The 12,600-nt window shown below is 43.6% G+C and overlaps 1 protein-coding gene across 1 annotated transcript in view; it reads right to left on the reverse strand.

The window, feature by feature from the left end:
- The window catches only part of COL2A1 (collagen type II alpha 1 chain), a 96,794-nt gene that overhangs the window by 50,491 nt on the left and 33,703 nt on the right, over positions 1–12,600 (reverse strand). The window contains exons 16-21 of the mRNA XM_066618472.1: positions 10,469–10,513; positions 8,951–9,004; positions 5,254–5,352; positions 1,458–1,502; positions 1,144–1,242; positions 75–128 (exon numbers count right to left, since the gene is read on the reverse strand). Of these exons, the coding sequence (XP_066474569.1) occupies positions 75–128; positions 1,144–1,242; positions 1,458–1,502; positions 5,254–5,352; positions 8,951–9,004; positions 10,469–10,513 (396 nt within the window). The remainder of the gene's footprint in view (positions 1–74; positions 129–1,143; positions 1,243–1,457; positions 1,503–5,253; positions 5,353–8,950; positions 9,005–10,468; positions 10,514–12,600) is intronic.

Genomic DNA, 12,600 nt, shown 5'->3' on the forward strand with positions numbered 1-12,600 from the left:
AAAAATAGGGCAAATTATACATGGTATAATTTCACATGCCAGGTTAGTATAAAATCACATCATTAGATACTTACATGTTCGCCCTTGGGGCCTTGTTCACCTTTGAAGCCTGCAATGCCGGGCTCTCCCTACACAGAGAGAAAGAGGAACATCTTAAGTATGGCAAATTCTGAATTTCTCAACCATTTCACATCAATTGCTGGTTTGAGACAGTATCAGCAGAATGTTCAAGACAGCATCCTTTCAACTTTCTGATCTGAAGGACGTTCAGTAGTAGGGGAGGTTTAAGGGTTTGTTCCCTTACAGATAGGTCAGGGTAGGTAAGAGGCAAGAGAACTAAGATTATGTGGAAAATGGAAAGGGAATCATCTCCATGGAACTGGAGGCCTAGAAGAGAGTAATTATGGAATACTAAACTCTGAAAGATACACTAAGGAGGTCTTCTGTTTACTTCTCTTCACTAAGGGGGACTTTTCCTCCATAAATCTGTCCAAACTCCTTTTAAAGGCATCTAGGCCAGGTGCCATCACCACATACTTCATCATCACTTGAGTTTTCTTGCTGGATCTTCATTACAAATCACTTCTAAACATATATATCTTTCTGAAAACCATCTAAACTTAATTGCCCAGTACAAAGTGAAAGACTCCCCTGTTTCTTCAAGTTCTTTACACATCACAGAGAACTCGGAGGTTAGAGAAATCTCTCTGTGCTGAGTAGGAAAGACAGATCCTGATGCTGTGTCTCTGGTATGCACAATGGAGTAAGGAGAAGGGAAGGACGGTTTCTCTTTTGCACCTTGCTTTGGATATGCTTAAGAAGCAATGAGAGGGATTCTTGTCACTCCCATGTCTGAAGTCCTGGATGGTGTAAGAAATGGATTCCACTTCTCTCCTGATACATCTGCATGTGCCTGGCGTATCAAGGGCAGCCAAAATTTCTAGACCCCTACAATCACCCTCTCCATTTATTCAAATATTTGTTAAAATGTGAATATGAGCAGAGAGAGAAATTATGTCCAGTACAATCTCAGGACATGACACTTAAGGTACAGGGCAGGTGACTGGGCCCTGGGTAGATCAGTCTGAAGAGTTGGATACTTACAAGTTTTAAATTACCCCCACATTTGCCTGAGTTTCTTACCGTCTGACCTTTGGGACCCAAAGGCCCAGTTGCACCTTGAGGCCCAGGTGGTCCACGTGGGCCTGGAAATCCAGGAGCACCAGCAATGCCAGCAGCACCCTGTTGATAGTATAAAAAACCCAAAAGGTTGAGTGAGACACCTAGGTTGCTTGAGACATAGGACAATTTACTCTATAGAATAGATCCATGCTCAATACTTTCATGTGTTTAGCTGAGACTAAGGGTTTTGGAAAGTTCTCAAGGTCTTCTGGAAACAACATCAGTTCCATCTATCATTCTTCTCTGTCTTTATACCAGAGTAATATAGTACTCACCGCAGATCCTTTGGCACCAGGGATTCCATCAGTTCCAGGATTACCCTAAAAGCAAGAAGAAGGTACTAAGCAAAACTCTTTCTGATGAAAGGCTGCTGTATCCCAACCCTCTTTTCTTGAAAGATGGCTGCCCTCAGGAGCAAGGTATCACAGGGAGAATCTTGGAACAAAATGGTGCAGCCTTCAGTAAAGAAACAGGAGTAATGGGTGATCTGGGAATGGTGATACTGGAAAAGAAGAAGTATGGGGGCTACATGACAAGCCTCAGTATGGTTAAGGTACCTCCAGACAAGCCAACTCTCATATGATTATGGAAATACTGGGAATTGTAGTGCAGTCTACACTTTTTTGCATAATCTGCCCCAATTCACTCCCCACATCCAGGTTCTTCTTAGGAGGAGGGGAAGTGAATGGTCTTACGTCATAATATGTCACAAAGATGGTACTAATGCCTACAATGCCCCCTGCTTATGTTTAGACAAGTATCTTGCATTTCCCTTATCCTAGCTTAGACACTTCTCAAGATTTTCCCCTTTGACATACAGTGAAAAAAATAAAAATTCACTTATCGAAATGATTATCATGCACATACGTGCACCATTTCTTGCAAGTATTTAGTATTTAAAAAACACACAACCCAAGTTCAATATCTTAAGAGAAGTAAGATTGTACGTACCACAAACAAGCAAAGAGGAGATGAGCAATAACAAGGGACTGACCAAACCCAAATAATAATGGACTTCCTCATTAGTAGGAATGCTCACCCAAGCAAAAGATGTTGCAGCACCATTAAAGGACAGAAAATTGTAAATCAATAGCAGCCCAATCCTATCCCCTACCATTCCATAGCATGCAGCCATGCCAATGGAACATGTGCTGCAGGTTATGGTGGGAGGAGCATCAGAAGGCCAAAACTTTACTTACCTCTTGGTAGGCCTTCTCATCACCTACTGGTCTCCTCAGAACCATGCCATCTAGGTAGCTGGTATAAGTGAACTTACGCCAGCTATACAGGTGGCATGGGCCTGAGGAGACCTGTAGGTGGCAGAGTCTGAGGACAGCATCTCCATCTTGGCAGGATACGTGTTAATACAGAGCATCTGTTTTAATACAGGAGAGGAAGGGGGTGATCCTAGCCTGGGAAAGAGGGATAGTACCTAGTGCACACTACCGCCACTGAGATCTACCCCTCCCACCCCTGGTTCCTCCCCAAACCACCACAGCCCGCTCCAGCCACCACCTTATCTGCTTTCGTATGGCCTGAGCGGGCTGTTGGTGTGAGCAGGCAGCTCCCAGCAGTTTCCTCTGGCAATTCCTTTGCACTTGGAAGCAGTGTGCCATTTGCAGCAGTGTCGCATTGTTTACAATGGCAGAACAAACATTCTGCCATCATAAACGGCAGACTGGATTGAGCTACTAGCTTACCACTATAATTTTACCACTGTATGCAATGCCCTGGGCCATCTCTAAGAGGTCAAACAAGTATCAGGACACTGGCAATTTTAACAATCAGCATTTGCAAATCACACCAAATAATATTCTCTCCTTCACTAGTGAAGGAAAAACAAAGAGGTCTAAGAGTCAGCTAAAGCCAGCTGTGGCAGGATCATTGGTGGATAGGACTTCCCCCACACCTTCCAATTTGGGAATGATTGGAAAAAATGAAAGCAGGAACATGTTGGAAATTGCAATTCTTCTGTAAATTTGCTTTCTCGACACAGTACACTAAATGTTGAAAAAGGTTAAGCAGTAAAGGACCCAGTCCTATCCAACTTTCCAGCACTGATGCAGCCTTGCCAATAGGATGCGTGCTTCAGTCACAGATACCTCCTCAAGGTAGGAATGGTTGCCCCCTTACCTCGGGGCTCCATTGCAGCTGCATCAGCGCTAGAAAGTTGGATAGGATTGGGTGCTAAATCACACTGTTGTAAAGGAGAAATGTAAGCCCACAAGGGTACTAGGATGAAATAACTTCTCTGCCATGCTTATCATGCCAGAATCTGGACCAGGGCTGAATTAATCATTATGTAAGATATCCCTGCTATCTGGGCAAGAGGCACTGTTTCAAGTGGGTGCTCCTCTTTTTTATAGGAGGAGAGTAACTGGCCCTCCTCACCCCAGCAGTGTCTTTACTAGTGGCTGTCTGCTGGTGTTCTTTTGCATCTTTTTAGATTGTGAGCCCTTTTGAGACAGGGAGCCAATGTTATTTGATTTTTCTCTGTAAACCACTTTACGAACTTTTTGTTGAAAAGCAGTATATAAATACTATTAATTAATTAATAATTGCAGAACAGACTCTTGAGGGACCTGTTTTGGTGTACTTGACTAGAATTTTCCACATGGGAAAAGATGGCTGTCTGCTCTGAACTTCCTGAAAATTCTTGCCACTCATAATAAAGGGAAGGACCATACCTCAGTGGTAGAGCACCATTGAAAGGACCAGGCTCAATCCCCAGCATCTCCAGGGAGGACAGAGGAAAAGCTGAAACCTTAGTGAGCTCTGCCAGTCAGTTTTTGTGATATCAAGCTAGACGGACTAAATGGTCTGATTAAGCAGAAAGTAGCTTTCTCTGTTACTAATACAGTGGCTGCCAACCTATGAGAGTCTAATGAGGAGGGGCACTTTTCCCAAACATAGACAAATTTTAAATTCTGGTAATCTGTCCAAGAGGAAACAGAAGTCTCGACTGTGTGCACGTACATACACTTTCTGTGTCCTCTGTTGCATGTGACTATGTAGATCAAGCCACAGGACTAGAGGTAGGGGAGCCTCATAACACAATTCATAAGAACTGCCCCAGTCCTTTTAGCTGCTTACCCAATTCTGGCTGATGGAAAAGTATTTAGTTAAAAAGAGGAAGGAACTAGCCACATTGTATGAATCCTCCCTTGACACTGCCATCCACTGGAGGCTTGTGTACTTACACCTAGCTCTACTCCTATTGATTGAGACCTAACTGGGTGTCTCCTGCAACAAAGCCACTGGAAGGAGAAGGAATATTTTGGTATCAATCTACTGAGGATGAAAAAGAGAGAGGTTGCAAGGCAGCAATCAAGTTGCCTTATTATCAAAAGGATATGCTTACTATGAACCAGTTACACTGAAACAGACCGACTGCCCAATCCTAACGGGATTGGGCATCACGCCGGCCTCCCCGCCCATCTCCCCACATCACACTGGACTCCCCCCTCCCTAGAACGCCCCCATTCCTGCCCCGTTTGCCATTCCGCAGCACAGCAGTGGCAGGCACCGCCGAGCTGTGGAATGCGGGCGCCCGCCGGGCGGTGGCTCAGCACTGGCTGGAGCTGAGCCACCTCCAGTGGAAGTCTGGGGGTAAGCCCCGCAAACGTGCCTTACAGCACATTTGCAACTGTGGTCCGCGCCGCGGAGGCACAGTGTGGACCATAGGATTGGGCCCCAAGTCTGACAGTACTTTGACGAACTTTTGTTTAGGTGGGGTAGACTATATATGTGGTTTCCTCTACTTGCCAAGGAGGATGTGTTAACCAGGCTAGTTCCAGACAAGATTCCAATGATCATGATGCCAGGTTTGAACTGTCACTATTCCACATCTCTACAGAACATGACCCAAACAAACTGGGGGCTTGCTGTGGTTTGATGGTGAAGAGTATTCCAGTAGAACTCTGCCCATCTTTGGAAAAAGTGATTATAAAATAGGGGATCTCAGACTAAAGTGCAGTAGATACTTGCTCTAATAAAGCCAAATAATCTTCCTACCTCCTGGAAGGGCCAAATACGTTCTCATTCTTTTCATTTGAAGAACAAGGTACTTACTGGAGGTCCTGCAGGTCCAGGAGCGCCGGGGCTTCCAGATTCACCTCGGGAGCCTTGGGCACCCTCAGGGCCACGGGCACCAGTGGGGCCAGCTTCACCCTGCAAATAGACAAGGAAAGGAACATTAGGATGAGAGATTATTAGCATTTTTTTCTGCTACAAGCAAGCAGGCTTGATTAACATCTGAAAACAGTGCAGGAAGCACAACTGGTCTCTTTGTAATCAATCACAGCCATTAATCTGGGTGACTCTGGGCTAGTAATTTCACTTCTAGCATTTTTGTAATTTCAGATCTTACGAAATTGGCCCAAATTAGCTATATCCTTGTTAAATTCAGCTCTGCTCTGGGCCACGTGATGTCTAAAAGCGTGGACAAGCATCCCTTACATACTATTTGGCCATGCCATCCAAGCATCCCAGGGTTCAGCACTTGTCTGAAGAGAATAGTGCTGACCCTAAGACTTCCTCCACATGACTTAGAAGCCTGAAATGCCCAGGGTTTGAAATCACATGGACAGAAGAGAAGCCTGTGCAGACATTACCGTAAGCATGGTGACTTTTCCACACTTACAATATATCCCGGAAGGTACTAGCAAACCATAACCACACCCCCAAGCTTATAGCATTTGTCTGAAGCAACTAGCACTGTATGCAGGAGGAGATTCTCCCTGTGATGAGGGATACTGGTCTTCTGGGTCTTTCCTCACACAGAGCATGAGTTGCTTCAGACAGAAGTGATAAGTACAGCTGTGAGGATTTGGAGTGCATCAGCACAGGGATGGGGCTTGGCTGGATGCTTTCACTCCCTGGCACTACACAATGATCCCCATGGATGCAGTAAAGCCTGCACAGGGCTAAATTCTCCCCAGGACACCAAGAAGGCATGCCTAAATGGCACATGAGGTGGGGTTTACACACCTTCACCTGGCTGGGGAGGGCAAAAAACTATGCTGATTCTGGGTATGTGACAAAGTGATCATGTGACTGCATCACCAGTATGATGGTTGGAACCAGTTTTTTTTTTTTGGGGGGGGGGGGGGTTTACAGCAAACAGTATTCATACTTTACCTCATGTAGCAAGTATTTCAGAAATATTTTAGTGGCAGTACCCAAAGTTACCCCAAATTTTACTGCTTTTTAGACACAACTTTCTGATGCTTTTAAAATGTCATCTTTCCTCAAAACATCTCTCCACACAGCTATCTACTGTACCACACTGAGGTTCCCATCAAAATTTCAAAACCAAGAGGCTCTCTGCACCTGTGAAATTTCTTCAACAGAATGCTGTGGAGTTGGGATGTACCAAAATGATTGTGAAAGGTCATTGCTTCAAAATAAAGTTCACTGAGCAACCGCGGAGCTTTCTCATCTCCCCCTTTTCCTGTTTCAGTGCCCTCCATCTTACTATTGAGTAGCCCTCCAACGCTGTAGACCCCCCATCTTTTCATAATGAGGACGCTGATTGCTATTGAAAGCCCATTGTCAATTCCTGTCAGACATTCCACAAAAGGCCACAGCTCTTGCCCCACACTGCCTCTTCACTATGTGGTAACCATAGAAACCAGGCCTCAGAGAGATTAGCAACCTGAAGCAGGACACATAGGCAGGGGAATTCCCAAAAGAGGGTCTCCCTGTTTGTACTTGCCCTAATAAGGCCCCATATTAAGGAAAGCAGATATGCTGAGCTGGGATGGAAGGGAAGGCAAGCACACACTGACACTGCACTAATGCCTCAGAAAGAAAAGAATTGCACTGTTCTCGTGGGCAGTTGATCATCCAATTGCCTTGACCCTCTGGACAAAACCCATTGGCCGGACATCATTCAGAATCTAACCACCTCCATTTTTGTTGTCTGGGAGACATTTTCACAGAAAAGGACTTTGGCTGCCACCAAAAAATGCACCACTAACTGAATGCTCAGTCATTTCCATAACCAGCTGGTGGTGCATCTTCTAAGGCAGTGGTTCTCACACATCTAGCACTGGGACCCACTTTTTAGAATGACAATCTGTCAGGACCCACCGGAACTGACGTCATGACCAGAAGTAACATCATCAAGCAGGAAAAATTTTAACAATCCTAGGCTGCAATCCTACCCACACTTACCCAGGAGTAAGTCCCATTGACTATCATTGTTAAAAGAATATACATAGCAGCTTGTTAAAAGTACAGGTCTGTAACATTTCTCCAAATGCAGTCATATACTATGGTAGCATCAAGTCTAATATATTAAAAATAAAATATTGAAAGGAATGGGGACCCACCTGAAATTGGTTTGCGACCTACCTAGTGGGTCCCGACCCACAGTTTGAGAAACACTGTTCTAAGGTGTTTCCACGTCACACACATTTTGTCTGTGCCAGTGCCCCTTCAAACATGAACAAAATCATGCCTGTTGGATACAGGAATGACTGTGCAGGGTTAGTAGTGTTTATTTTGTAACATTCAAGGTCAGAGACTTCCAGATTTCTTATATGTTCTCAAGTCAAACTGCAGTGGTGTGCGGGAGTAAGGCACCTGGTCAAGGCACCATTTAATGGTGGGGCTTTCCTTCTCCATACTACGTTACTCCTCAAGAGCATCTATATATTCGATCAACTCATTCTGCATCTTGACTGTTGTGATATAAACAACAGGCCTATGTTCAAAACATGCATGTCAAAGACAAAAGTCCCTTTGTTTTTGAAAAGGCATGGCTCTTTGGAGCTGCACTCTTCCAGCACACTGCTTTTTCGCCCTTAAATCATGAACATATCCATGACTAGGCCTTTCAGCCTTGCTGAGAATCTTGACCCTTCCCACAATGGAAAACTTTTCCGTCTCCAAGGGAATTCTGAAATGGTACCTCTGCCCCCAGCCAACGTAAGTGTGTCAGCATGTGTCTGTAAGAGTAATCCATGACTCTCACACTAGACCCAAGTAGTTTCCTATCCAATTTTCCAGTGCCGGTGCTGCTGTGCCAATGGGGCGTGTGCTGCATCCTGTGGTGGGGAGGTAATCACAGAGGCCTCCTCAAGGTAAGGGAACATTTGTTTCCTTACCTTGGGACTGCATTACAGCTATACCAGTGCTGGAAAGTTGGATAGGATTGGGTCCTCAGTCTCCTTTTGACATATGAGGCAGAAACAATAGTTAAGGTGCACTAAAGAACATAGTCGCAACAGGGATCATATGTGTACACCTGTGGACTGGGCAGAAATGGGTTAAATACAGCTTTAAACTGTGGTCTACAAATAATAATGATTTTAATGTCAAAATTTACAAGATCAGAGCAAACGCAAGTATTTTTAAGGACTGAAACTTCTGATACCCTCACTTCATAGATATGCTTGTCTCTCTCTCTCTTCCCCCACCTCCTGCTTTCATTTCCTATAGATTTTTTTTTCATATTTGCCATAACTTTCTCCAGTCCTTGTTCAGTCCCTTCGGTGCTTCCTTTCCTATAAAATCTCCCTCCCACACAGAGAAACATGAATGTGCAAGTTGCTTGTTCTTAATTGCTGTCAGTTTTTCCATTTTTTCCTTACTTTTAATGTAGGTAAATTTAGTGAAATGCTTCAGGCCTTCCCGTAACAGAAAAGGACCAAAAGTTCAGAGGGGAGGGGATATGGTTGCTCAGGAAATGCAAGGTGGGAGCGGAATCATGACAAGCTGGTCTGGTACAAAAGACTAATTTTGGTCTTCAAGCATTACTTACCTTTGCACCAGGTGCACCGGGGAAACCTGGGGCTCCTGCAGGGCCAACAGGTCCCTGAACAAAGGAAAAACATGGTATTAGTCAGAGATAAGCAGAACAGAATTCATATTATTCAAATTCTCTATGGCATATTTAGGGTGCCAAAGTCTTCCCAATCCTAAGGTACAACCATTGCAATTCTTGGAATCAAATTTTACAGACGGAAAAGAAAGGCAGAAAGTAGAACCCCAGTAAACCCAAGGGCAAGATAAGAACTGATCCATGTTTTTCTGGAGGAAATCCAAAATGCTAACCCTCAAAAATTAGTAAAGCACAAAGAATGCTGGTTACATTCTTGAACTAAAAATGATTTCTACTCTCAGCTTCCACGAAAAGAAGGAGTGGTATATGGTGTAACCCTAATCCTAACACATTAATAAATGAATAGATATTACTGTATAGTATAACCCAGAATAAAGGTTTTGGCTAATATAGGACTGTTCCTACAAACACGTGTCCAAAGAGTGCATAAACATTCTATAACAGGGCATGATTGGTACAATGGATAGACAATGGCACATATGTAGGATTCAGCCAAGTTGAAGGTTTGAGTCATGTGAGATCTCTATGGCCACTTCTTTCTGCTCACCAACTTAGATTAATATTGAATTGTCTACCTCCCCTTCTCAAAAGAGCCATTTCATCCCCTTCTCAAAAGTGCTCAACTTCCCTCACAAGCCTTCCTCTCCTCAATTACTCTCCAAAAGAAGGACTAAAAAGTCACAGCTTCATGCTTGTTGAAGAGTACAGACTGAGAAGTGGGACGTGCAGGGAAAAGGGAAAAAAAAACCCATAGCTATTTTATCTTGTTCTGAAGCACCACAGAAACGGAGGTATTCTCCAAGCAGGAAGGAAGGTGAAGGAGCTTGTGGGAGCCATAGTCTTTATGAGGACTACTGCTATGGAAGTAGTGTACTCCTCACAAAACCTATAACTTCCATAACGCCTTAACCTTTCTTTCTGTTTGGAGAATAGTTGCTTCAGAACAATTATTGGTAAGTCATTTTTCAGGCCTTGGGTAAAATCAGACAAAATTACTATACGTAATTCAAAGACTTTCATATACTCCTAAGTTTTACCCTTGGCTTATCCAGTTTAATTCATATTGAATTTTATTATTTTTGGATTAAAACTTGCCCTTGACTTATCCATGCGATCAACTTATACATGTGTATATATAGTATTTATGATGGGGAAAAAGTGAAGGAAGGGGCCAGGACACGCACATGCCATAAGCGCACATACCATTAAATGCATGGGGTCAGTTGGATGGGATAAATATCATATGAACCAATCCAGAGTCTAAAATCACATGACCGGAGGGGGGGAAGAATAGAATTTTTAAGAAATAAACATTTTTTGGGTTAGATCTGTTTGGCATTTGCATTAATAACATATCTAATTCATAAAACACAATCTTTAGTATGGAAGAAAATAGTCACTTTTAGAAACTCATTCCAAAAAAGAAAATTTACTTACAGGTGGACCAGCTGGGCCAGGAAGACCATCATTACCACGAGCACCCTGCAATGGACAAAAGACTGCGGGTCAGACAAGGAAGCATAATTAAACAGTAATATAGCTGTGTTCTCAGTTATGCCACTAAGGGCGCTATCCTAACCCCTTATGTCGGTGCTTTCCAGCACCGACATAAGGGCAATGCAGCTCCTCAAACATTCCCTTACTTTGAGGAGACCTCCATGAGTGACACCCAGCTGCAGGATGCAGCACATGTCCCATTGGCACTGCTATGTCAGTGCTGGAAAGCACTGATATAAGGGGTTAGGATTGCGCCCTAAACAAACAAAGATTTCCTCAAGTTATATGCTCCACACCATAGAGACAGATGGAAGCCACAGTATGATAAAGCCACACAAGGCTATCCTACTTCAAAATGCAATGTGTAAATGGGAGAAGTCAGACATAACTGAATGCTCCCCAGTGCTCCAATGCACACACATCTGAACCACCCCATCTCCAGAAAACCTGCACATCAGGGAGAAAGGTTCTAGGTCAGCTATCTCCATTGTACATTATTTTTCTAGGTTCAGGATGGTTTTCACAAGGGGAGCACCGAAACATATGATTCACCTACATTCTGATGTAGTACAGCTCCAAAAAAGTATTCTAGGCATGCATATAAGCTCTTAGTTTCTTCACTATTCAGACTGCATTCATAAGGCAAGAAGAGACAAAGTGAGGAAGAAATGTATTCATTCCACTCTTTGGGGTTCATCACAAGAATATGTAGATCAGGGTAACAGTACTGATTCCTGAGCAAGTTCCAGGAAGAGTAAACAAAGTTTGGCCTTGTTTTGTCAGAACATACTCTTAAATGACTAAACAAATCTTTTATAATAATTCTATTGCACTTAGACTATACAGAGGTATAATCAAACAGGTGGATACAACCCTTTCAGAGAAGGGTTATGTATTGAAGACATATAAGCAAAACCACATTCTAAGCATTTTTCTTTTCTTTTTTTAATACAAAAAGGTTAAATATAAGGTGAGATTAGATGAAACAGAGATTAGATAAAAGCAGACTAGAAAGGGAGTGTATGAAAACATAAAAATTATGTGTCACTAGAAGTTTAATAAAATTCAGCATAAAATAAAGGCGGAAAGGTATACAGACCCTGCAATTCACAAAAAGCTGCAGAACCAAAAGGTCTTTAGAAGCTACCTAAAAATCACAAGCGAAGACTGTGCCCGTAGGCTTCTCTGGGTAGCAGCTTCTAGAAAAGTCTTTTCTTTGTGCACTTGCAGTTCTAACACAAATTCAGAACCTGGCTTGAGCAGGGCCTCTTGTGAGGAACTCTGAGATGAAAAGCCTCTGCAGCTAATGGTTTGACACCCTTGCCCTCATGTAACTCAAGTCGAATTGCCTGGCTGCTCTCATTCACGTCCCAGGCAATGAGCCAAGCAGCTGAGCAGAAAAGTAATTTAGCAAGGACACATGAACCATGACAGCCTTCATGGCTGAAGGCCATCAAGGGAATGCCACCAAACCAACTAAAAATATAGGGCCATAGCTCAGTGGTAAAGTCAGGACCACTGGGGGGGGGAGGGGAGAACTGGGCCCGGGACATTTTTGGCTGCCAGATCAGGTTACCAAATTTTTTTAAAAAGCACTCACATTCCAACCTTCTCCTCACCACCGCCTTCACTGTCACAGCTACCTCTTCCAAACAAGAGAGTGCAGGGGCATGTTGAGAGCAGAAATGGATTCTGCCTCACCTGGCTTAAAGAAATAGCCAGGTAATGAAGAAAGAAAGAGGTGGTTGGAAGGGAAGGGTGCTAACCTCTTCTGATTACTATAGAACTGCAATCCAAACAGGATCACAGCAATCTATCTCTGCTGTCCCTATCACAACTGCAGTGCTACAGGATTTGGTAGAGGGTCACTGCTGCCCCTGAACCAGGCCTCCCATTGCATGGGGCCTGGGGCAGTGACATGGCTTCACCATACCCTAGGGACAGCTCTGGATGGAGCACATGTTTTGCAGGCAGATGGTTCCAAATTCAATCTCCAGTTTAAAAATATCCCAGGTATCAGAGTTGGGAAAGACCTTGAAAAACAGGTGCTAATATTGAGCTAGATGGACCAA

Source organism: Tiliqua scincoides, chromosome 2, assembly GCF_035046505.1.
Source record: "Tiliqua scincoides isolate rTilSci1 chromosome 2, rTilSci1.hap2, whole genome shotgun sequence".
Taxonomy (NCBI): Eukaryota; Metazoa; Chordata; class Lepidosauria; order Squamata; family Scincidae; genus Tiliqua; species Tiliqua scincoides.